The 26,882-nt window shown below is 43.6% G+C and overlaps 3 protein-coding genes across 4 annotated transcripts in view; 2 read left to right on the forward strand and 1 right to left on the reverse strand.

Moving 5' to 3' along the window:
- On the forward strand, window positions 1–26,802 carry LOC127527351 (NACHT, LRR and PYD domains-containing protein 3-like). Of its 2 annotated transcripts, none has more exons than XR_007934650.1 (4): window positions 1–1,522; window positions 16,595–16,768; window positions 22,032–22,169; window positions 25,622–25,784. XR_007934650.1 is itself a non-coding variant. In XM_051925837.1 (4 exons), exons 1-4 carry the CDS (start codon window positions 9–11, stop codon window positions 26,661–26,663), a joined length of 1,962 nt encoding a protein of 653 aa, XP_051781797.1. In that variant the 5' UTR covers window positions 1–8; the 3' UTR covers window positions 26,664–26,802. The 2 variants fall into 2 exon arrangements, 1 of the variants encoding a protein (XP_051781797.1); XM_051925837.1 differs by lacking the exon at window positions 22,032–22,169 and adding an exon at window positions 26,564–26,802 and having other exon boundaries at window positions 25,622–25,795.
- Window positions 1–26,882, reverse strand: part of LOC114643526 (NACHT, LRR and PYD domains-containing protein 3-like) — a 2,412,635-nt gene that overhangs the window by 1,865,223 nt on the left and 520,530 nt on the right. The window lies entirely within an intron of this gene.
- Window positions 1–26,882, forward strand: part of LOC114643530 (protein NLRC5-like) — a 1,801,805-nt gene that overhangs the window by 116,860 nt on the left and 1,658,063 nt on the right. The gene's annotated exons all lie outside the window — the stretch shown is intronic.

Genomic DNA, 26,882 nt, shown 5'->3' on the forward strand with positions numbered 1-26,882 from the left:
AAGAGCTCATGGAGGAAGGAGCAGCAGAGAAATGTGAGCGAATCTGGACTGAGCAGCTGTTTAGGAAAAGTCCTGTTAGTGTTAATCCAGTAAATATCATAGTGGTCAGTGGGGTGATGGGAATTGGGAAGACCACCATGGTACAGAAGATCATGTATGACTGGGCCGGAGGCACTCAGTACCAGAGGTTTGCATTTGTGTTCCTGTTTAAATTCAGAGAGCTTAACCACTTAGACAATGAGAATGAGCCACAAATGTCACTGACCAAACTGATTGTAAGGCACTATAAATATCTGAATGATGGTAGACTGAAAGAAGTGCTACATAAACCAGAAACTCTCCTTTTTATATTCGATGGACTGGATGAGTACAAACACAAACTGGACTTCAAACAGTGTCAGCTCTGCTCAAACCCAGATGATGAGGTCCCTCTCCATATCCTGGTCACCAGCCTGGTTAGTCAGACATTACTGAAGGGCTGTACAGTCCTGATAACAAGCAGACCAAGAGTCTTGGAGAACATAGACATAAAGAGAGCTGATCGAGTTATGGAGATCCTGGGGTTCTTCCCTGAGCAAAGGCTGATGTATTGTAAGAAGTTCTTTGATGATGCTGATGTGGGCACCAAGGCTTTTCAGTACATGGAGAAGAACACCATCCTGTACTCCATGTGCTTCAACCCCTCGTACTGCTGGATGATCTGCTCTGCACTGAAGAGCCACTTCATGACACCTGAAAAAGAGCAAGGAGTTGCCCCCAGAACTGTCACTGAGATCTTCGTGCTGTTCCTTCACAACATCCTGACTAATCACAGAGAAGAAATCAAAAACCAGCAGATGATTCTGGTCAAACTGGGGAAAATGGCCTTTTATGGGGTGGAAAACAGGATTCATGTGTTTAATGAAAAGCAAGGGATATCCACCTTTGGTCTCCAGACAGTCCTGTCCTCTCCCTACCTCTCTGGGTTACTGCAGAGGCAAAGCACCTTAGAGCATACAACATACGTGTTCTACCAGTTCACCCTGCAGGAGTTCATGGCTGCCTGCTCCTTCTACCTTGAGCCATCAGGGGACATGGAAGAAATGCTGGAGAAGTGGAACTCATGTAAAGATGACCGATTTGAGATTGTTACTCGATTTATGACAGGACTGGCTTGGTGTTCTGTGCTTAAAACAGTGGAGAGAATCCTGGGGAAGTTTGAAGGGAAGACCATACAGCGAATACAGGAGTGGATGAAGCATAAAACTAAAATGACACTGCGAGGGGGAGATAAAAGTGAAGCTCTGCGGGTGTGTCAGTGGCTCTGTGAGACTCAGAATAAGGAGTTAATTAGAGACGCCATTGGGAAGGATTTAAAGATGAACTTTAGTGTGATGACTTTATCTCCTCTGGACTGTGCTGTTCTGGCCTCTGTTATTAGCTGCTGTGGAGAGCTTAAGGAACTTGACCTATCACAGACACCTCTGACCCCACAGTGTATCACGAGACTGGTGCCGGGGCTCAGCTGCTGCAGTAAAGTCTGGTGAGTGATGCATATTTGACGAGTTCAGTTTGATCTGTAATGGCACTTTGTGTAAATGAGAGTCACTGGGGGGCACTGAATGCCACTTTCATTGGACCTTCTAATAAGCCTCACCAACTCAACAAGAAGTGATGTCAACCACTAATTATTTGAATTATACCATCTCATTCTCGATTCTCCTTTACAACACGTCTGAACCACCCTGACCTTACACTGTCGTATCTGTTTCACTCTGTTAGAGTCATTAAAGCCCCCTCGTGCAGACGATGAGCTGATACCACTGGTGTACATCAGCAGATTAAAAAAGATGGATGAAAAGTCTCAATTTCAAACTGCATTAGTTAGTAATCAAACAACGATTTGAAACATTAATGGTGCAGAAGCATTATATTGTGTTAATGTGACCATAGTGGCTGAGAATTAAATCTGAAGTGTGATTACGAGAGTGCAGAGGAATGTTCACAATTTGAAGAATTATAGAAAATTAATGAATCTCCAGTTCATTTACACCATCAGCAGACAGAGTGGGAAAAAATGGATGGCCAGGATGCTGGAGGTTTGATTTTTCACAATGATGCATTGATTACTGAGTTGAATTCTTTTTATTTCTTGTTTCACTCACCACATGCCCAGACCACCTCATCCTCCTCCTGTGGTGGTTCTGTTCACATCCCCTTGTCCTCCTAATCTTCTTCATTCATTCACTACTCAGAGCTCATGACCACAGATGAGGATCAGTTGGTGGGCTGATCACTAAATAATGAGCTTCATCTGAGGACTTTGCTCCTCTTCACCACACCTGCCATCTTTATAGGGGCTTTGATCTCCCGCTTCTTGTGTTACTTCAGACTTTATGAGTGTTAAGGCCAAACTGATGAGTCTGACCCATCAGTCAGAGCTGACTGGCCATCTCACATGTGTTTACATGGTGGGTACAGTACTGAGAGTATCATGCTGTTTCTGGAATTGGTGGAAAGGAAGTGTGGGGTCAGCATTGTCAACCGCTTTCCTGACTTAACTTTATTCTCAAGCTTGGTGTTACACGAGATGCACTGGGCTGTTAAATTAGGAATAGCTAAAAAAGAGGCGCTACGTTTGAAGTACATCATCAGTAAAGTGAAACACTACCATAAATCACAAACAATGATTACAGACTGATTAGTACCACAGCACTAAAGTGTGCCGAGTGTCAGTGTGCTATGAGGGGTCGCAGTGCAATGGAAACAAACAAAGCAGAGTCACTCATCTCTTCCTATCTCAAGCTACTTTTCACTTTTGCTGCTGTCTGTGCTCTACAGACCAGTGATGGTGGTAACCAAACTCTCTGCCTTGTTACTTTTTTTTTGCTAGTCCACTGCTAGTGGCTTTGTCTTTTCTTTTATTTTATTTTCTTTACCTGACCCTGTTCACCTACAGACCAGGCTAGCGAACATCTCAGAAAGAGACAGCATCCCTGACATATTCCATGGGTGACTTCAAATGGTGCTGTCAATGTCCCAATCATTTTTAAAACACTAAAAACATTCTGGTATGCTGGACAACAAATGCCCCAAAGCCAAAACCCTTCAGCACACCTAAAAGGTACTTGAGGGCTGCAATGTTGAAAGGCTTTTACTGGTCCAGCAAATGTAAACCTTGTCTTGAACCCAAATATTTTTAGCAGCGTTTATCACATCGTGAACTGAAAAAACATCAGAAATGGAGCAGCTGGACCCACTGTAAGTATGCTCCAGCTTCACAATGATCACCACGATGTGTTTCAAACGACTCGCTAGGGTCTTGGATCGGATTGGAGGCTAGTTTTTAATTTCTGTGAGGTCTCAATTATTAGGAATTACAGTGACTACTGCTTTGCAGCATGAGAGTTGCAGCTCATTAGCTTGTATTCTTTGTAGAAATAGACCACAGCTCTTTGACAGACCCCAGATGCGGCTCCAGCCCACATCTGTCTAGCAGTTGAAGTTGCCCCCAGAAACCACAGCCCCTCATCATCTTTACAAGTACATCGTTTAAAATGGAAAACAAAGGAGTCTCTCCCTGTCTATAGTGCAGCATAAATGTTCACAAAGTCGAACTTCTCCTCTGTGTCTGCCACCACCTTTAGAGGTCTCTCACCGATAATTTCAGTAAATTCTTTGAAAACCCCAGCATGAATTTTGGAGTAGTGCCTATCATGGGCAAAGACCACCGTACAAGTGACAGGCAGGAACAGTAGGGCAGAACAGCAAAGATGAAGAGAAATGACAGAAAGAGATGAGAAGAGAGAAAAGCATGGATGCATGAAAGAAGACAACAGGACAGACAGACAAGGAGGAGGACAGTTTTGGACAACAGTAGTTGAAATGACCAGCCAGCCATAGACAGCAGAAAAGGTTACAGGGAGGAAAGGTGACAGGATTTGGACTAAAGCCAGTGTGGACAGTAAGGAGTGAGACACAGGAATTGACCACTGGTGGACAGAGGGGGCTCAGCAGTTGTCCATCATTACAGCCAAGCCAACTGAACAGACCGACTTCCGTCTGAAAGAACAGTAAAACAAAATGCATCTCACAGGTCTACATAGGACATCAACCCAAATGGTCAGTGGAGTTAGTGATCAACAGGTGAACACACACATCACCTGAATTAGACACACAGAGAAACACAGAGAGGAATTCTGGGAAGTTGACAGCACTGGGGGGGTGGGGGCATTAACATACAGTGGGGCAAAAAAGTATTTAGTCAGCCACCAATTGTGCAAGTTCTCCCACTTAAAAAGATGAGAGAGGCCTGTAATTTTCATCATAGGTATACCTCAACTATGAGAGAGAAAATGAGAAAAAAAATCTAGAAAATCCCATTGTCTGATTTTTAAAGAATTTATTTGCAAATTATGGTGGAAAATAAGTATTTGGTCACCTACAAACAAGCAAGATTTCTGGCTCTCACAGACCTGTAACTTCTTCTGTAAGAGGCTCCTCTGTCCTCCACTCGTTACCTGTATTAATGGCACCTGTTTGAACTCGTTATCAATATAAAAGACACCTGGCCACAACCTCAAACAGTCACACTCCAAACTCCATTATGGCCAAGACCAAAGAGCTGTCAAAGGACACCAGAAACAAAATTGTAGACCTGCAACAGGCTGGGAAGACTGAATCTGCAATAGGTAAGCAGCTTGGTGTGAAGAAATCAACTGTGGGAGCAGTTATTAGAAAATGGAAGCCATACAAAACCACTGATAATCTCCCTCGATCTGGGGCTCCACGCAAGAGCTCACCCCGTGGGGTCAAAATGATCACAAGAACGTTGAACAAAAATCCCAGAGCCACACGGGGGGACCTAGTGAATGACCTGCAGAGAGCTGGGACCAAAGTAACAAAGGCTACCATCAGTAACACACTACGCCGCCAGGGACTCAAATCCTGCTTAAGCCAGTACATGTGCAGGCCTGTCTGTGTTTGCTAGAGAGCATTTGGAGGATCCAGAAAAGGATTGGGAGAATGTCATATGGTCAGATGAAACCAAAATAGAACTTTTTGGTAAAAACTCTACTCGTGTTTGGAGGAGAAAGAATGCTGAGTTGCATCCAAAGAACACCATACCTACTGTAAAGCAGGGGGTGGAAACATCATGCTTTGGGGCTGTTTTTCTGCAAAGGGACCAGGACGACTGATCCGTGTAAAGGAAAGAATGAATGGGGCCATGTATCGTCAGATTTTGAGTGAAAACCTCCTTCCATCAGCAAGGGCATTGAAGATGAAACGTGGCTGGGTCTTTCAGCATGACAATGATCCCAAACACACCGCCCGGGTAACGAAGGAGTGGCTTCATAAGAAGCATTTCAAGGTCCTGGAGTGGCCTAGCCAGTCTCCAGATCTCAACCCCATAGAAAATCTTTGGAGGGAGTTGAAAGTCCGTGTTGCCCAGCGACAGCCCCAAAACATCACTGCTCTAGAGAAGATCTGCATGGAGGAATGGGCCAAAATACCAGCAACAGTGTGTGAAAACCTTGTGAAGACTTACAGAAAACGTTTGACCTCTGTCATTGCCAACAAAGGGTATATAACAAAGTATTGAGATGAACTTTTGTTATTGACCAAATACTTTTTTTCCACCATAATTTGCAAATAAATTCTTCAAAAATCAGACAATTTTGGATTTTTTTTCCTCATTTTGTCTCTCATAGTTGAGGTATACCTATGATGAAAATTACAGGCCTCTCTCATCTTTTTAAGTGGGAGAACTTGCACAATTGGTGGCTGACTAAATACTTTTTTGCCCCACTGTATCAATGAGATAGTCCAAGGTGTGAAGCTGGGCCTCCTTGTGTTTGTAGCTCTCATTTGTGTGTCTTTACAGGCTGATCATAAAGATGTTTGGGCTGTCATGTCACTTTATGATCAGTTGACTTTTAAAATTTTTTTATGTACATGTGATGTGGTTAGAAGTACACACCCTGAGCCTCACTGATTTTAATCATGCACATCTCAGTCAGGATCTTCATAAATCCCAGCAGTTAATTAAATGGCCAACTAGAGTTAGTAATATTCTGTCCATCACCACATGGCTATTAAAGACGCCTGTCATACCACCCTCTTCTCCCTGGTCACTCTGGTGACTCTGTAATTCTATTCATTCCCTCATGCTGTCCAGAGAGGACACATAGGAGCTGCAGGACAACTTTGTCTTGACAGATTTGAGCGTCTTTAAAACGGATGCAGTGACAAACACAAGCACACAGACGCGATCATTTCATGTATCAGTGTATTGTGGACCACCAGTATGAGTGGCTCTGTGAGACTCAGAATGAGGAGTTAATCAAAGATTCCATTGATGAGGATTTAATGGTGGATGTTAGAAGCTCAATGTTATCTGTGCTGGCCTCTGTCATAAGCTGCTATGGAGAACTTCAGGTTCTTAACCTGTCAGGTGCACCTCTGACCCCCAAGTGTATCAGGAGACTGGCAAGGGGGCTCAGCTGCCACAGTGACATCTGGTGAGTGATGTAACTTTGACAAGTTCAGTTTCATATGTGAAGGCACTTTGTGTAAATGAGAGTCACTGAGGGCACTTAACTCCACCGTCACAGGACCTTCTAATAAGCCCCACCCCAATCAACAGGAAGTGATGTCACACTGTTAATGACATGTTAACTGTGCCTCCTTATTCTCGATGATCCTTCACAACATGTGAGCCCTCCAGACCTTAAACTGACATCTCTGTCTCTGACTCTTCTAGTCATTAAAGCAGATGCTTAGCCGACACCACTGGTTTAAATAAACAGATTTAACAAATCTCAATTTTATAATGTATTGATTTCATTGAACACGAGATTATGGAGGACGCTAACAAAGTGGAGACACTCAGAGAATCAGTGAGGGAGAGGAAACGTTTAAACATCTCAGCAGGTTCAGTCAGTTTGTTTGCAATGTCACAAACCCTAGTACCCAAAAAATATTTAACTGGCACAGTTGGGAGTTGGCAGGAATTCTGACATTCTGGACTATTAAATAGCCAGTTCTGAGTTCTTTATTTTAGTATAATTTGACTGTTGTCTTTATCCAAGGTGACTTACAATATTTGAGATACAGTTGGTGACATTTCTTTTGTTTTTCCGGTTGGAGCACAGGCAGGTGAAGTGACTTGCTCAACGTCACACTGTGTCAGTAGTGGGATTTGAAACCACAGCCTCAGGGCTTGATGTCCAATGCCTTAACCGCTGCGCCATCAGCAGAAAGACAAAGTGCAGAGTACTGAGCCTGAACTGATGGCCAGGATGCAGGACATTTTATGTCTTCCCTGTGTCATGTTTCTTACATATTCCATAAATCCTCACCTTATTCACATGATTGAGACCACCAATTCATTATAAGACCCTGACTTTGGCCACTTGTACCCCATTCTTCTTCTTTCTGTCACTACTCAGCACTTGTGTCCTCAGGTAAAGATCTGCTGGTGGTCACTGGTAAATTATAGTCTTCATCAGAGGACGCAGCTCCCCTTCACCACCATGATCTGGTAAGACATTCACAAAACAAAGACGTCATGTGTCATGTGGTCACCACTGTCACTGATGTCCACAAAGCACAACTGGGCTGAAGTATCAAACTCCCATGAGCCCTCAAATAACTGTAAGAACAAAGAGCTAGTCCAGTACTATGGATAGGACAGAATCCATGCTGCTCCTCCTGAGTCTGATTTTCAATTATTGGACAGAGTCTCTGTGTTGGTACTCAGATTTGTGTGTCCCAGAGAGGCTGAGGTGTGCAGTCATACAGTGACTGGGACATCTCCTCCACTCCTACAGCCTGGACACTGAGAAGTCTTTGTCACTTTTGCCACCGTTTTCACTTTCTGATCCTGCTTTGTGAAGTCCAGAGACTCTGAGATCTTCCAGGTAACATTGTATGGAAGTCCTCTAATTTTATCTTGACAACTTCCCTTACCCCTGATGTCCAGCATGACAGGTACCAACAAACATTTGGCCACATCCCCTGCAGCTGTGATCTTAAACAGTTTTAATGCAGACTCCATTCAGACACCCAGAGGTGACAGTTTAACCCGTCCTGAACAGAGCTATCTGCTGGTCACTTCCAGCAGGCCATCACTACCAGTTTGGACTGTCCAGGAGACACTCAGTTAGTCTGGAGTAGCTTACCACCCAATGTTGAATAGTTGGCAGCTCAGCTACTCATTTTAGAACAACAACAACATTTATTTCTATAGCACATTTTTATACAAACAATGCAGCTCAAAGTGCCCATATAGTCCAACAGGGATACAACTAAAATGAAGGTATGATAAAGCCATTTTAAAATAATGGGTTTTTAGCAGTTTTTAAAAATGTTTCAAAGTATTAGACTGACAAATTTCTATCGGTAAGCTATTCCAAATTTTAGATGCATAACAGTAGTAGGCCACCTCACCACTTGTTTTCAGGTTGGCTCTTGGAAATATAAGTAGACATTCATTTGAAGATCTGAGGTTAAGACTTGGGGCCTCATGCATAACATTGTGTGTAGAATTCACACTAAAACATGGTGTATGGACAAAAGCTGAAATGTGCGTACACACAAAAAAATCCAGATGCATTAATCTGTGCATACGCCAATTTCCATGTTCTTCCGCTACATAAATCCCGGTCATCGTGAAAAGTAATGCATGTGCATGTGCCTGTCACCACTCCCCAAGTCCTCCCAGAATTACGCCTCTTTGAATATGCAAATCAATATAAACAGGCCTTAAGCTCAGCATTCTGTTAAAAGGCAATGGGAAAAGCTTGGGGGAAAATAGAAGAATATCAGTGAGCACCAAGTGGAGGCAAAGAAAAACGTACTATTTGTTGGTTTAGAACAGTGGTATAAACAACAAAAGGAAGTTGATCAAGTGACATAGCGTGTTGCAGAAACTCGAAAGTTTAAGTTCACAAAGTCGCAAAGTGCCCGAAATAAAAAGAAGTTGTCAGATATCCAAGTCACCCATCTGATTGTCATATGGAAGCTAATTACGGTACAGAGAAAAAAAAAAATAGGGACACAGTGGGAAAAAAGCTTGAAATGTCAATTTTAATCTCGAAATTTCCACTTTAATCACGTAGTTTATTTTGTCATTAAAGTAGAACTTTATCATAAACTTCATCTTAAAATCATTTAATTTACTAATTTCTTAAATCCCATCGTAAATAAAGTAGCACGTTAAATGCTTTGTTTTGTATTTGATCTTCTATGTGCTCTATGTGTGTGAATCACTATGTGCTTCTTAAATGGCTTTCTCTTCATCCGACAGGACAAAGAATCCATTACATTCGTGATATTACAGCTCTCTGAATAATTTAAATACTGAGATGTATACTTGATATAATTTTCATGATGGTAGGAATTAAAGCATGTTATTAAACATGGGTGCACGATGGCGCAATGATAATGATGAGCTTGCGCCCTGTCCAGAGATTGTTCCTGCGTCCCGCAAGATGCTTGCTGCGCAACCTTCGATGAAATAATTTATTGCAGCAGTACTGTCTCTTTCAATCTTACTAACATCCAATTCCTGTCCTTCCTTTTCTTTCTCCAAGTACCTAATCACCACACAATCAGCTCTGTAATAGACGTTAAGCCATCTGTAAGCTTAGAATGCTGATTCTTCAAAACATTTAAGGAACATTGAAATATCTTCGTAGTACATGTTTAATTATTCCATACATCTATCCTTCCCTTGTCATGCCAGCCCCAGCAAGAATACAGCGCGAGGCAGAAACAATCCCTGAACGGGGCACAAGCTCTTTGCTAGTGCTGAGACACTGTGTTCTGACATGTTTAATTATTCACAATAAAGATTATTTAAATGAAGTTAACATTTTATCTATATAATATAATAAACATATTTTGCTGCATTTGCTCTTAAAAATGATATCTTCATCATATGTAAATACACACTTTATAAAGTGGTGCAGGTTGTGCAATATTATAACTGTATCGCAAGTTTACAGTGAGGTAATTGTACTTATAAATACAAACAGTTCTACCAGGAGCACTTGATGGGCTGATTGACTGCGTTTAGACCCGCGAGGTCCGTAAGAAAAGGCTCTGAAGCGTTTGCCGTATGAGAGCAATTCAAACAGACAGCATGGCTGAGGCAGAGTGTACTTGATGCTGTATACCGATAATTTTCTTTCTGATCAGCTACTGCTGTGATTCCACACTCAGATACAGTGATATAAATTCTCAGAGTGGTGCAGTGAGAGTAATATGGAAAAAGATGATCTGCTGTGGCAACTGCTAACGGGATCAGCTGAAAGAAAAAGAAGAAGAAGATGCAGTGAGAGTAATAACGCTAAAGCAGCTATGGTATTTGGAATAGTTTGACCATTCTGTGGACCATTATATTGTTACAGGTTAATTACAATCAGATGCCTTAAACTAATAAACAATATTCGTTTAATTTCAGTGTATATGATAAAGCCGCATCAGTGATATGGATCTAAAAAAGAAAGGGAAAACACACAGGAACAAAAGCACTGCTTTGACACTGGGGGCCGCCAGTTTGCAAAACCGAGTGGAGAACTTGCATACACCAAGGATTTACCTGGCGTGAAAATGTGCGTGGCTTTACACCAAGTTTAGGTTTTATACATCGCGATCTGAGCATGGAAACGGGAGTACGCAACATTTTTGTGCATGCGCACCGTTTATACATGAGGCCCTTGGAATGTAAAGGGACAGGCATTCCAAAATATCAGAGGGGGTGAAATTATTTAAGGTTTTATAAACCATTAGTAGTATTTTAAAGTCAATTCTGAATGACATGAGTAACCAATGTAATGACGCTAAGACTGGTGTGATATGCTCAGAGTTTCCTTTTTAGGTTAAGATTCTTGCTGCTCCATTCTGCACTAACTGTAAATGATTGATTTCTTTCTTAGGTAGTCCTGTTAGAAGTGTGTTACTGTAATCTAGTTGACTGAAAACAAAAGTGTGAACTAATTTTTCAGTGTTTTGTAAAGTTATAAGGGGTTTAACTTTAGCTCTATTCCTTAAGTGAAAAAATTCAGTCCTAGTAATCTGATTAATATGTGATTTAAAATGCAGGTCAGAGTCAATAGTTACCCCTAAATTCTTTACCTCCGACTTGACTTTTAAGCCTAAGGGATCAAGTTTATTTGTAATACCCTTATTATGTCAATTTTTGTCAATATCTAAGATTTCTGAGACTGAGACTTCACCTAAATGACCACTCCATACAGCCTCAGGTGAGATGAGATGACTTTACATTTGATCAACACTCTGTGTTCAAACATGGCGCTTGTTATGAACAAATCCTGACCAGCACAGAAAGTCAGTAACAATTCACCAGTTAGACTTGGGGCGGGCAGGCCACTTCTCCCAGTTGAGCTCCTCGAGGTATCTACATAACAATATTGCTGAAGACTCTCAGCAGGATGGTAGATGTTGCCCTTGGGTAGTGCTGAATATTGTGTGTTATGTCTGGGGTGTCATCACGTGTAATCAGAATATAAGTTTAATATGTCACTGTGCTCTTCTCACATGTACAGCTAACACAAAGCCAGATTTAGTACAGTGGCCCAGCATTTAGAATTGCTATGCAAGCATTTTAAGACAAGTTAAGGACAACTGTGAAATGGGCAATGTGCACTATTTCTGTGTGTCAGAGTCAGCATGACATTGGATCCTCTCTTTGCCTTGTTTGGAATGGCATGATTTATTTAAGTAAGGGCCTGCCCATGGAGAAAGAGTATAAAGCCTTGGGACATGGCCTGGCACAACTTTGAAGCCGACGGATGGATGGGAGATACCGTCATCCAATCCTGAAAATTCTTCCAGCACATCGACGAAAATGGCAGACTCTATACATCGGGCTCCCACTACCCGAAAGGTTCTCATAAACCGTCTTTAAAGAAAGCTAAGTTATTTCTCGTATGTGATTTCTTACCACTGTATCAATAAGGGAGGGGTATTGTCTTTTTATATTATATCTATATAGTTTCAGGTTGTGTAACATGCCGCAATTACAAAAGAACTTATTCCAACAAGGGAGCTAGTGCACCCTGCTGGATTCATCACATTTATTGATGGTGGTACAGTTTATAAGTGTAATAACACAGCTGAACAACAGAGCATGTGAGCGGGTCCTTACAGAACAAGACAACCAACAGAACACGTCAATCGCACAAAGCATTTCAAAATCAGAATCTCCTCATATAATGCTATAACAATGCTAACAAGTTGCACCAGTCTCACTATCAGTGTGACCTGACAATCCATAATGCAAATGAGCAGGTAAAGAGCCAGCGATAGGGGAGCCTATAAAAAGAGCAAGACTGCAAAGTCACAACAGTTCCAACTAGTAGAGCAACGGTGAGCAGTCCTTTGAAGGATAGAGAACCACCTAAAAAAGCCTTGCAAAGAGCAGAGGATCCATCCCAGCACCCGGTGTGGGTGCTACAATACGTTATGCTCTTTATAGTCGCTCTGCTGCCAAAGCCTCATTGAGTCGAGCCTCTCATGCTTTGGTTCAAACTGTAAAGCACCCAGCTACAGGTTTTTGAGCCCCTCCATATTTGTCTGATGCCACACCAGAGTAGCAGAGAATCCATAGTATATCGACAAGTCAGCTCCATAGCCAGCCCTGTGTGTAGACGTCAGTCCTGGTGTAGCCAGATGGTATTTTTCAGGAGTTCTTTCTCCTTCCTCACTTTCAAACTGTACAGAGCCAGATTCCATTATCAATGTCTGAATCTCTCTGATCCTTGCCTGTCACCTGACAGAGACTTCACCCCAACTACTGTGGTCTATGATTTCACTCACCTGAAATGGCATTGCAGCGTTTCTATACAAGTAAGAGTATGAAGTTCACTGCCTGCCTCAGTTTCCATCCATCCATTTACCAACCCGCTGAATCCAAACACAGGGTCACGGGGGTCTGCTGGAGCCAATCCCAGCCAACACAGGGCACAAGGCAGGAACCAATCCCGGGCAGGGTGCCAACCAACCGCAGGACACACACAAACACACCCACAAACACACCCACACACCAAGCACACACTAGGGCCAATTTAGAATCGCCAAACCACCTAACCAGCATGTCTTTGGACTGTGGGAGGAAACCGGAGCGCCCGGAGGAAACCCACGCAGACATGGGGAGAACATGCAAACTCCATGCAGGGATGGCCCAGGAAGCGAACCCGGGTCCCCAGGTCTCCCAACTGCGAGGCAGCAGCGCTACCCACTGCGCCACCGTGCCACCCCTGCCTCAGTTTTCATGTGAAAAATGGAGAAGACGCCAGAGAGTGGAAGGAGCACAATGTTGAATATTAGCACGCTAACAATGTTTTCAAAGACATGGCACACTCGCCAATGTATTAAAAAGCAACAAAAGACTTGATTCATGTGACAGACATACTTCTGTACCGTGTACTGTGGTGAAGCCGGAAGGACTGAAAAAAAAATCATATGCGTTGAGTACACATGTGCCATTAAACCATTGTGTGTCTATATGATTCAATAAATGACCGTATTTTATAGCAGCTTTGCCTCCGTGCCTCAGCAGATATTTATGAATCAATGTTGTAAGATATGGCAGCAAATATCTGTGATGGACAGCTGTCACTCGGTGTGATGTTGATGGTCTTTCACTCAAGGCATGTGAAGGAAATTTCACAAGTCTGGCATGAAATCATCAAGTTTTATAGGACCACTAATGTGAATATCCAATATATGCTAAACACAATTCCTTATTCTGTAAAAGCCGGGTAAAGACTAAGACTGATCATGTCATTCATTCAGTTTTTCACAGGCAAAGGGTGAAATGTCACCGCTGTCAACATGTCCATAAAACTATCCATAGATCTCAAGCTACTTGCTATAAAGACAAGCCTCCCATAGCCAAACTGAGAGGAGAGCTGCCATCCCACTTAGAAAGACAACATGTGAAATGGTCAAGCGGTCAGTCAATAGCAAAGAGCACAAGCCAAGCTGGTTGGGAAGACACACAAAATACAACAGAGGAAAGATGTGTGGTGTTATCTCAGTTTCTAGGCTGTTTGATGTTGATCTGGAGATTCTGTCCATAGACCAGGAAAAGGAGTTTGATCGAGTATGTCACCAATATTTGAAGAGTGTTGGGTTTGGTTAGAATGTTACAGATATGATCAGGTTCTTGTACACCACCATTTTTGATGTTTTAGAAGTTAACAGCACTTTGAGTGCCCCCTTTTCAGTGTAGAAACAAATTTGACAAGGTTGTGCCTTGTCTGGCATGCTGTACACTTTGTTCATCAAGACTTTTCTATGCCAGTTCAATCACAGACTGCAGGGTGTGACGCTGATGATGTTGTCTTTTTTGTTACATCTAACACTGACATTGAAGTATTAGTCTCAAGTATTAGTCTTGTATCGAGTATATGAAAGTATTTCTTTATCAAAAATCACCTGGGCCAAGAGTAAGGAGTTCATACTGGGATTCTCAAAGTCATGTCCGCTGCCAGATCTTACGTAGAACAGAAAGCTTGTGGTGGTGATGGGTGCTGAGGGGTGGACAACAGTAACTAGGATTGACTTTTAGAAAAAGGAGCCACTCAACTTAACAAATGGAAGTGGACTGTAAATAAAGTGGACAAGTGATTGTGATCTGATAGCCTCAATACTTTGGCACAAACCTACGAGTGAGGACCCTCCACCTGGGTTATTATGGAGGATACACAAATTGCTGGTCAGTTTCTGTTGGGAACTATTCTATTTCTACACTGGATAAAGCAAATGGTGCAGTAGTAGCACTGCTGCCTCACAGTAAGTAGATCATGGGTTCAAGTCCCAGGTCCTTACTGCGTGGAGAGCGCTTTGAGTAGTGAAAAAAGCACTATATAAATGTAAAGAATAATAATTATTATTTAAATGCGCTCTTCTTACCTTTGGAAGAAGGCAGTCAGGGTCATTGATGTTGTTTCAAATGTTTCTCAATTTATTCTTCAGGTGCTGCAGAGACTCTTTGTCTGTTTCTTACTCCTGAGCTGGCGTTGGGCACCTTTCTCCCTTTGGTTTTGACAGTCAGATAATAGTCATAAACAGACACAAAACGGACCTGTCCGGCTTACGTAACTTTAACAGCGGGGTCTGTTTTTAAGATGAACTTTGTGACATCTGATTGGCTACTTGATGAACGTTTCATGTTTAATACTACTGTGTTTTGTAAATGTCCTCTTTTATCTAGTGATAGTTTGGTTAACATACTCATTAAACACTGAATATTAAAACTGTTCCAAATTTATAATGACAACAGAAAAAGTTTTATTGACCCCTCAGTTTTGGGGGTCAAAACAGTCAGGATGATTCTGCTATGTGATTTGAGATTCACACTGACCTTCAGTTCAGATGTTAGCAGTCTGATGTGTTCAGCTCTGCTCGTGGTCATCATGTCACCTACTGAGACCCCCAGGGTTGTCTGTCTGTCTGCATATTTAAAGAAACAACACAGCGGGGGCTCATTTTGAAAGGACATAAAAGAATGAAGAGGACCTGAAGTAAAATGGACAACATGGACACCGAGCTGAGAAACTCCTGACCTGGTGACAACGAGGAATATGAAGTGAAGGATTATGGGAAAAATTATGACAATGAATGGGACTGAGGTGACAAGTCCAGTGTGACATTTCCTGTCCTGAAAGATTAGATGGGTTATTCCTGCCACTCGCTGTCATCACACAGGTGTCACTCAGTGTCTTGTATTGTTATTTTTTACTGACATATCTGACTAACGTGCAGCATGTTGCCCCTCTCTGGTCTAACGACAAACAAGAATGGATTAAAATGGAGAAGCTCATTGGATTAGATTTGATGGAGTAGAAGACCCCAATCCCCCCACCTCTCTCCTGTTTCTGACCTCTCCAGTGGAGTGTCAGCACCCCCTTGAGGTGCCGCAAGTGACGAATGACACAGGAGGTGACATCAGGTCAGTCGGCTCTCAGATCAACTGAACCAAAGGACACGAGGTGCTGGTGTGGGACCTGAGAGGAGATGTCACTGAGCAGTAGCACTGGTGACTGGTGACATCTTTAGGATTGTCCTTTACCAGGTAGCAGGCAGAGGTGTTTTTATGGTGAATCCACCAAACTAGAAGGACGCCGGCAGAGCGGAGCCTAAGCCACTTCTCCTCCTCCTCCTCGCTTATCTTCTTATCCCGCGGGACTGCTGAACAATACTGGGGGTCCACTGGTGTGGACATTTCACAACATGACTGACAGTAACTGGCAGCACAACTCTGAGACCCCTAGAGAGGCAGCAAATAGAGAGAATGAGAAAGAGAGCCGTCCATTAGAGAGCCGTCCGTCTGTGTCTCGTCTTCATGCCACGTTTGTCCCTCCACATGGTTCTCGTCTTCTTCTCCATACAGTCTCAGTGTCATCTTCTTAACCTTCATCTCTAAACATTTCTCATTCCTTCAGGAGATCCCAGGAGATCAAAGGCTTTTCTTCTGCTCTTCCTGCTTTTCTTGGAGTTTTTGTTTCATTCCCAAGATGCTCTTTCTTCTGCTGTGCTCAGTGCTCCTCAGGTCCTCACTTATCTCTCTTCATCTCCACAGGCTAAGGTCATGTTGTCTCACTGCCAGATGTTGCTCAGCTCTCTCCTTGACTATCTCTGCTCCAAACTCACAGCTGACTGAACTGATGCTGGACAACAACAACATGGAGGACTCAGGAGTGGAGCAGCTGTGTGAGGGACTCAGGAGTGCAAACTGCAAACTGGAGGAACTACGGTGAGTAGAAAATACTGTGTGTGTGTGTGTGTCTGTCTGTGTGTGTGTGTGTGCGTGTGTGTGTGTGTGTGTGTGTGTGTGAGAAAGAGTGAGTGAGTGCCTGTGTGTGTGTGTTTGATGAGTTCTGTCTGTTCCCACTTTATCGCTGTGACTTACAAACCCAAGTGCCGTGTTATTCTCCTGTGTATTTTGTCCTAAAGTGCTCTCTGTAGTGTCGAATGTCCCACAGGTGTAAACTGCAAGAAGGGCAGACGTGTTTTCCCAGGTTGACGTTGGCTGAGTGAGGTCGATGTGTGCTTATCTTGCTAACACATCACAGACACCAAAGATAATAAGAAACAGCAAAACAGAGGAGCATATGGAGATGTGAGGGAAGACCACCTTAGTTCCGGTTTAAGGTGACACAGAATGAAGGGACAAGCCAAAAACATCCAGGGATTAGTGGCTATTGAGGTGAAAACACAGCAGTTAATGAAAGAGATGAGAAGAGGACAGCTGGACATATTCAAGATAACATTAAGGACACAAACATTCCTCTTTATGAAGGAGCTCTGTGGACCACCATCTCTGAAAAAGCTGATGCAGGACGAGACGTCAGGCTGAGGCTTCAAGGCAGGCGTCCTGACCACATGGTGGACCACGGCAGACCCTCATGGTTGTCCCCTTCACTCAGATGACTTTCTTCTCATGAGAACACAAAAGATGTCCCCTCACTGATTGTGACTTGTGTTGAACCCAAGTCTCTGTGGCCTGCAGACACACTAAGGCTGTGTGCTGTATGAGCCAATCAGTGATCAGAGTTCAGCAAATGTTACAAACTTCAGGAAAAAAAGACTGACGTGCGACATTATGGGATAGGAGGAGTGGGCAACATTAAAGGAGATGGTAATGGAGGAGTTATTATGATCTCAATTCTTAGCAGCCTCAAAGGGTATTGCCATCATTGGATGTCTGAAACAGGAGCAGGGGCTGCTGAGTCAAGAAGAGCCAGCAGAAAACTTGAAAGGAGGCTGGCAAAGCAGCAAGACAGGTTGGTATTTTTGTGTATCCCGTGTGTCCCATCCAATGTAACCACCGTGAAGTCATTAATAACCAGGACAATCACCACTGAGCTGCTTGTCCTTGTCCCATCTCGCTCCTCATTCTTCAGATCTCGTTGTGTCCATCGAGTTTATCTAAAAGTGTGAAGTCAACGTCACTGATGGGCTTTGGCTTACAGTTGTGATTTGAACTCACATCCTCTGATTTGATGTTCATTTAACGTTTTCTCTGAATATTTACTGACTGACTTGTCACAGCAAATTCATCCTCATCGTCGTTTTCACTTGATTGATGACAATGCTGTCACCCTCACAAGCTTTATTACCATGCTGGCACCTTGAACAGGGGACATGTCCTCACTTGAATGTTCCAAAGTGTCTGCAGACATCAGCCTTAACCAGCGTATCCTAATGTGATATTGAGAACACACAAATGAACAGGGACAGCTGTAGTGGACACCAATATTCTTTAACACTAGAATTACCTAAGCCTACAAAAAAACTCGTAATCCCATACCACCTCTCCATCAGTGTCTTATGTCTTGTAGATGTATCAATAAGCACAAGCAGCCTGCTATCACATCCCCCCACCGCTGCACAAAGTTCTCTCAGTTCAAGTCTGTTTACCTGCGTGTCAGTTGCTTAGAGTTGTATAGACTAGAGTAAATACTATATTGTTATTTGGAACACATGCATTTCAAGTGTGTCCTGTGTCTATAATAATCTATGTAAACACATTGTTAAAACAGAAGCATTTTTCATGTTTTAGTAATAATTGACAAAATGTAAACATGAAGTGTATAATGTGTGAAGCCTGAAGTCCAAATATCAAATAAACACTTTGACAAATCTATTCGATCTATTCCACTCTACAACTCCAGGCAACTGACACGCAGGTAAACAGACCTGAGCTGAGAAAACTTTGTGCCCTTTCTGCGGCGGTGGGGGGATGAGATAGCAGACTGCTTGCTGCTTATCAACACATTTACAACACAAAAGACACAGACGGAGAGGTGTGAGCGGATTTAAGGTGGGCCAGAGTTTTTTCGTAGGCTTTGGTAATTCTAGTTTTAATGTCACACATGTCATTGGCATTGTCACAGAGTCACACTCTTAGGATTTGCTTCTTAAAGCTGACATTTTTAGGATTTATTTAGTTACATGTGTTATGTTTTATTGTTTGGCCTGAAGAAGTCGTTGAGAGAATCACGTTGGCCCTCAGACTGTGAGGTTTATATGGTCAGACCTCGAGAAGCAGGACCCCTCAAACAGGCTGCCATGGGGGTCTTCACTTGTGTCTTCAGAACTAAAAGGATTTGCTTGTGATTTAGGACTGAGCTATGAAGAGACGATTGTTTGTTTTTCTTTTCACATTCTGTCATATTCTGTCTGTTTATTATGGGATGTGTTGTTAATTAGATTTTTTTCCTGATCCTCACAGGTGAGTTAATGCTGGTGGTCCGGACTGCTGAATTCCCGATGATTCTCATGCTTTTCTGAGCCCATGACATGTTCTTCTTGTGATCTTCTGATTCTTGTCACTTTCAGTGGCCCAGCTGATGTTTTTCTTGTCTTTTTATTGTTTAATTCTCTATGTGGTTTGATGTCACTGAGATGTAAATTGTGTCATTTCTAACACTTACCAGCAAATCTCGATACTATCAGGTCACTCTGCCATTTTGCAGAGTCAGTTGAACTGAATGGGCAGCTAACCCAGCCACAGGGGATGCACAAACCAGTGTATTTCTTTGTGCCGGTCCCATGCCCAGATAAATGGGGAGGGTTACGTCAGGAAGGGCATCCGGTGTAAAATTTTGTCAAATCAATATGCGGACAACAATACAAATTTTCATACCGGATCGGTTGAGCCCCAATTTACAGTATTTTACAATTGCTAAAGCACAATTTTGACAACAAGGCTCATTGTTGCAAATCATTTAGCACAATTCACAAAACACCTCACCCAAAGAGCAAAACACCTCACATATCCTGCAAAATGAAACACTGCCACCAAAACCACATATATAATGATCATAATCAAACTACTGCACTAAATGGCACACATGTCAGTTATATCACCAGATTTTTGTCTAACCAACTACACACTGTTGGGCAAAATGAAAAGCACTCTCATCTTTAGTATGCTCTGCCACAATACTAAAATAGTCCAAATTGTAGAAAATTAGAGTGTTCACATGCACAGAAATATTTGCAGATACACACACATGCATTTATTTTTCACCAAACAAGTCAGTGCAACATATGCACAGCAGATATATTTACATTGGAGCGAACAAAAATATGCTCAGAAAAAACAGTAAACTGAAAAAGAAAATGTGCAGAAGAAATATATAGAAAAAAAAGAGGCAAGAAAAATAATTAGGCAGCATCTTGCCTCTCAGCTGGGTCTGGCCACAATGCCTCGTCCACATCACAGGCAATATCTTCCCTTGCCAGACATCGAGGGAAGAAGCACCTTGAGTGCCTTATCCATCCCTGAATCGCACCCACATCAATTTCATCACATGCCTCTTCCATAGCCTGCACAAGAGGCATGCGCACATAGGGCTGCCGGTCGTATACCTTCCACCTCCATGCCAAAAAGAACTCTTCTATGGGGTTCAGAAATGGTGAGAATGGTGAGAGGTATTGCACGAGAAACAGTGGGTGGTCAGCAAACCAATTTTGGACTGGGGCTGCATGATGAAAGCTCACGTTGTCCCATACTACAACATACCGGGTTCTTGCATGGTCTGCATCATTCATACACTCTGGTGGAATGAGAATGTTATGGAGTCTGTCCAGAAATGTTAGAATATGGCCTGTGTTGTATGGTCCAAGGTTGGCATGACGGTGGAGGACACCATGCATATTGGAGATGGCAGCGCACATTGTGATGTTCCCACCATGTTGGCCAGGAACATCTATAATGGCTCTGTGGCCAATGACGTTTCTTCCCCTTCTTCTGGTCTTTGCTAGGTTAAAACCAGCCTCATCTATGAAGATGAACTCATGTGGGATTGCATGAGCATCCATTTCCAGTACTCCCTGAAAACAATGAACTAAAATCAGTCAATATGGTGTTATCCAGTACACTGGGAAACAATGTTGCGTGTAATGTGCTGCAGTCAATACTGTACTTACATCCACATATACTCGTCTGAGCTCTTTGTTTCTTTGAGAGTTTCTTTCAAAAGGCACCTTATACAATTGTTTCAGGCTGATTTGGTTTCGCTTGAGAATGCGAGCCAATGTGGACAGACTGACTCGTTGAATGTTGGTGAATATGGTGTTGTCTTGGATGATGTTGCTTTGAATTTCTCTTAATCTGATTTCATTATTCTCCAAGACCAAGTTTACAATGGCAGCTTCCTGTACCCCTGTGAACATTTCGCCCCTTCCTCCACCATGGTTGTGTCTCTCAGTCCTTTACAAAAACAAAAAACAAAAATATAGGGCTTGGACAATGCAGCCTAAAGATTCCCCCACAGTAGAGTATATTGGACAGGAAACTTGTACAGTTAGTGTATGACATTAGCCATTCATGAAGTACACAGGTGTCACCCAACTGATACACTATGACATGGGGTGTACTACACGGTGTGAAAGACATTTTGGTTGCATACATGTGCTCCAGTCTAAATGTCCGGATGACAGAGGCGACAGTAAAACTCTACATCCAGCCTCTTGCATTGTCAGCCCATGGTTGATGACATGATCAACTAAGGTTGCTCTGATTTCATTTGACAGTTGCTGTCTTCTTCGCCCATGACCTCCTATACCAGCTCTACCCCTACCTCTCACTCTTCCTCCCCCTCTCATCCTCACCCTCCCTCTTCCTCTTCCTCTCTCTGCAATGTCTTCCATTGTTCTTGAAAAAAAGGTGCTCACCTGTGGTCTTTTTATAGTGCTTACTTCTTGATTGAATTGGTAACAATTAACCATTGAGGTGTTTGGCCAGGTGGCACATATATTGGCCAATTAGCTCATGTTCTGTCCTTTTGAATGGCAGTGTGTTGTAATGGCAAACATGTGACTTTATGTCAGATTGTTGTGTCTTATGCAGAGAACCGTGTTCAGTGCATTTAGAAAGTGCCATTTTGAATTGCAAAATGTGTGTAAAGCAGGAAATGTGTTTAGAGTTTTAGAGACTTGAGAAGAGGTTTTGCCCTCTGTGTGTCAGTTTGAATAATTGTGCTATGTATGTCATTTTTGTGTGTTAGCAATTGTGAAAAACTGTAACAACGACCGCCACCAGTACTGTTAGCAAAATGGGTGCTTGCGGAATTTGGGCTACTGTTGGCCGAAGAAGGAGAAGAAGAGGAGGGAGACGTGTCTGGATGAAGGAGGAGAGGAGGGAGGTAAAGAGAGTGGAACTGAGAGTAGGAACTTTGAATGTTTGCAGTATGACTGGTGAGGGGAGAGAGTTAGCAGATACGATGGAGAGAAGGAAGGTTGATATATTGTGCGTGCAAGAGACTAAATGGAAGGGGAGTAAGGCCAGGTGGATCAGAGGTTGATTCAAATTTTTCTATCATGGTGTGGATGGGAGGAGAAATGGAGTAGGAGTTATCCTGAAGGAACAGTATGTCAAGAGTGTTTTGGAGATGAAAAGAGTGTCAGACAGAGTGATGATTATGAAGCTGGAAATTGGAGGTGTGATGATGAATGTTGTTAGTGCATAGGCACCGCAAGTTGGGTGTGCAATGGAAGAGAAAGAAGATTTTGGAGTGAGTTGGATGAAGTGATGAACAGTGCACCCAAGGGACAGAAAGTGGTGATTGGAGCGGATTTCAATGGATTTGTTGGTAAAGGGAACAGAGGAGACGAGGAGGTGATGGGTAGGTATGGTGTCAAGGAGAGGAATGAAGAAGGTCAGAGGATAGTGGATTTTACCAAAAGGATGGACATGGCTATGGTGAATACGTATTTTTAGAAGAGGGAGGAACATAGAGTTATGTACAAGAGTAGAGGAAGATGCACACAGGTGGATTACATCCTATGCAGAAGAGTCAATCTGAAGGAGACTGAAGACTGCAAAGTGGAGGCAGGGGAAAGTGGAGTTAAGCAGCATAGGATGGTGGTCTGTAGGATGACATTGGAGATCAAGAAGAGGAAGAGAGTGATGGCAGAGCAAAGGATCAAATGGTGGAATTTGAAAAAGGAAGGCTGCAAGGTTGAGTTTAGGGAGGAGGTGAGACAGGCACTGGGTGGCAGTGAAGAGTTACTAGACAGTTGGGAAACTACAGCAGATGTAGTAAGGGTGATAGCAAGAAGAGTGCTTGGCGTGACATCTGGACAGAGGAAGGAGGAAAAGAAAACCTGGTTGTGGAATGAGGAAGTACAGGAGAGTATACAGAGGAAGAGGATAGCATAGAAGAAGTGGGATAGTCAAAGAGATGCGTAAAGTAGACAAGAGTACAAGGAGATAAGGCGCAAGGTGAAGAGAGAGGTGGCGAAGGCTAAAGAAAAGGCGTATGATGAGTTTTATGAGAGGTTGAACACTAAGGAAGGAGAAAAGGACCGGTGGGAGAGAGAGGGACCGAGCTGGGAAAGATGTGAAGCAGGTTAGGGTAATAAAGGATAAAGATGGAAATGTACTCACAAACGAGGAGAGTGTGTTGAGGAGATGGAAAGAGTACTTTGAGAGGCTGATGAATGAAGAGAACGAGAGAGAGAAGAGGTTGGATGATGTGGAGACAGTGAATCAGGAAGTACAATGGATTAGCAAGGAGGAAGTAAGGACAGCTATGAAGAAGATGAAAAATGGAAAAGCCGTTTGTCCAGATGACATACCCGTGGAAGCATGGAGGTGTTTAGGAGAGATGGCAGTGGAGTTTTTAAGCAGATTGGAAAGTGAGAGGATGCCTGAGGAGTGGAGAACAAGTGTACTGGTGCTGATATTTAAGAATAAGGGCAATGTGCAGGACTGTAATAACTATAGGGGGATAAAATTGATGAGCCACAGGATGAAGTTATGGGAAAGAGTAGTGGAAGGTTGGTTGAGAAGTGAGGTGATGATTACTGAGAAGCAGTATGATTTCATGCCAAGAAAGAGCACCACAGATGTGATGTTTGCTCTGAGGATGTTGATGGAGAAGTATAGAGATGGCCAGAAGGAGTTGCATTGCATCTTTGTGGACCTGGAGAAAGCATATGACAGGATGCATCGAGGGGAGTTGTGGTATTGTATAAGGAAGTCGGGAGTGGAGGAGAAGTATGTAAGAGTTGTGAAGGATATGTACGAGGGAAGTGTGACAGTGGTGAGGTCTGAGGTAGGAGTGATGGATGCATTCAAGTTGGAGGTGGGATTACATCAGGGATTGGGTCTGAGCCCTTTCTTATTTGCAATGGTGATGGACAGGTTGACAGACGAGATTAGACAGGAGTCCCCGTGGACAGCACAGAGTAATGGGGATTGTGGAAGAGAAGTGAAAAAGAGAGTGCAGGCAGGGTGGAATGGGTGGAGAAGAGAGTCAGGAGTAATTTGTGACAGACGGGTATCAGCAAAAGTGAAAGGGGAAGTCTACAGGACGGAAGTGAGACCAGCTATTTTATATGGGCTGGAGACGGTGGCACTGACCAGAAAGCAGGAGACAGAGCTGGAGGTGGCAGAGTTAAAGATGCTAAGATTTGCATTGGGTGTGATGAGGATGGACAGGATTAGAAATGAGGACATTAGAGGGTCAGCTCAAGTTGGATGGTTGGGAGACAAAGTCAGAGAGGCGAGATTGCATTAGTTTGTACATGTGCAGAGGAGAGATGCTGGGTATATTGGGAAAAGGATGTTAAGGATAGAGCTGTCAGGCAAGAGGAAAAGATGAAGGCCTAAAAGAAGGTTTGTGGATGTGGTGAGAGAGGACAAGAAGGTGATGGGTGTAACAAAACAAGAGGCAGAGGACAGAAAGATATGGAACAAGATGATCTGCTGTGGCAACCCTTAACGGGAGCAGCCGAAAGAAGAAATTGAACTGAATGTGCAGCTCAAGTCAGAGGAGAGCTGGGAGTGGACAGCGGTGGTCAGCAGTAATGGGGGTCACTTCACAGTCCACTCAGACCACCTCTGTGCCCAGGGGACTGGACTTTGGGATGCTGAGTGTCCATTCAGAGCTCGTCCACTGGCTTTATTAAAAACTAGTAGAGAAATAAGAAAACTGAGGTCACCAGCAGTGAGGCCTTTAGTGGTCTGAGGTCAGCTGGTCAGTGGAACCGGTCAGCATGTGACATGTGAGTGTCAGAAGTGTCACATGTCAGTCCTGTTCACCCTGTCCATTATGTCACTGATCACACAGTCAGTCCAGTCTTAGTGACAATAGCCAGACAGAGTGTCCTCTTTGTTTAAGTGGTCTGACATCAGGAGAGCCCACCATGACAGACACTCGAGTGTCGCGCTCTCCACGATGTCCAGCAGTGACCGGTGTGTCTAACAGGAATCTATGGATGGGGTCCTGCAAATCAGTCAAAGCCCCTCCATGTGCTGAGTCCTCAGTTAGAGACTCAAATCCAAGGTGGTCCCTCCGCTGTCATCGGCTTTGACAAGTCTGTCTGGACCCTCGAGTGCAGGACACTGTCAGCCTCATGTCCTTCACATTCCTGTCCAGTGTCCACATGTCACTTTGAATGACTTGTCACCAGTCAGTGTGTCAGGAAGGCAGAAGACCCTGTCAGGTATATAGCGCCTTACCTTATAAGGACAGCGGTGGTCTCAGAGTCAAAGTGCATTTTAATGAAGACGGCGCAGTCATTGAGCCCTTGTGCTGTGTGTTCTTCTGTCTGTCTGTCTGTCCTCACTCGTCTCTCTTCTTCTTCACAGGTTGTGGTCTTGTGGTCTCACCTCGGCCTGCTGCTCAGCTCTCTCCTCGGTCCTCTCGTCTCCAAACTCACGGCTGACTGAACTGAGTCTGAGCAACAACAACCTGGGAGATTCAGGGGCTCGTCAGCTGAGTGAGGGGCTCAGGAGTGACAACTGTAAATTAGAGACATTATGGTGAGAAAAGAAGAGGAGGGGTGGGGGTGTGAATGTGTTATTGATGGACGGGCTGATCACATGACAGCACATGGAGTGACCAGAGTGACAGTGACAAGTGGAGCTGACTGAGGTGACAGATAGGAAGGACGACTAAGATAAGGAGAGATAAACAGAGGAAGATGAGGAGGAGGAGTGTGAGATGGACAAGAAAATGAAGAAATGGACAGCAGCTGGATGTCCAGTCAGAGACAGGGTGACAAGGACACAGAGGGGACCAGGACAGCAGACAGTGTGGACAGGAGGAGAGGGGGACATGACAGTCTGGGGGCTGAGGGTCATTTGGAACAAACAAGAAAGAGCAGAGCAGCAGACGGGGGGATCAGTGGACAAGAGGAAGAAACAAGATGGAGGATGAGAGACGAGCAGGAGACGAAATGAGAGAAGACTTGAGAGTGAGCAGGATAAGAAGAGAAAATGAAGAGCAACAGAGCACTAGAGAGATAGACAGGAAGTGACCACAGGGTGTCAGAGGGGACAACAGCATGTCAACAGGACAGACCACCTTCTTTATGAAATGTGACGCAACCATCAGGCCTTCAGAGGATGTTGACCAATCGGTGAGTGGACTGAGTGACTGACAGGCCGGCACCCACATCATGTGACTTAGATGACCACAGACACTGAGAGGAATTCTGAGTGACATCAAGGGGAGTATCAATGTGACAGTCCAGTGTGTTTGTGTGGCGCCCCCTGCTGTTTGTATCTCAAACTTGTGTCTCCTCACAGGCTGCAGAACAACGGGATCAGTCGAGATGAGAAGGAGAACCTGAGGTCACTACAGGAGGAGCTGAGGTGGTCTGGACGGCAGCTGACTATCAACACATGAGAAGACCAGCAGTGGTGATCAGACTGACCCCACTCAGTGACGGAGACCCCCGTCCACTCTCCCCTAAATTCTCCTCTTTCTTCTTTTTCTTCTCCTCTCAGCTCTGCTCCTCATTTAATAAACTCTCCGTGTCCCCTCAGCCTGTGTGCTCCTCCTTTAACGTCACTTTTATTTTTAACACCTTGAGACCCTCAACTGGTGACAAAACTCAAGCAGACT

The sequence above is a fragment of the Erpetoichthys calabaricus genome, chromosome 4, assembly GCF_900747795.2.
Source record: "Erpetoichthys calabaricus chromosome 4, fErpCal1.3, whole genome shotgun sequence".
Classification (NCBI taxonomy): domain Eukaryota; kingdom Metazoa; phylum Chordata; class Cladistia; order Polypteriformes; family Polypteridae; genus Erpetoichthys; species Erpetoichthys calabaricus.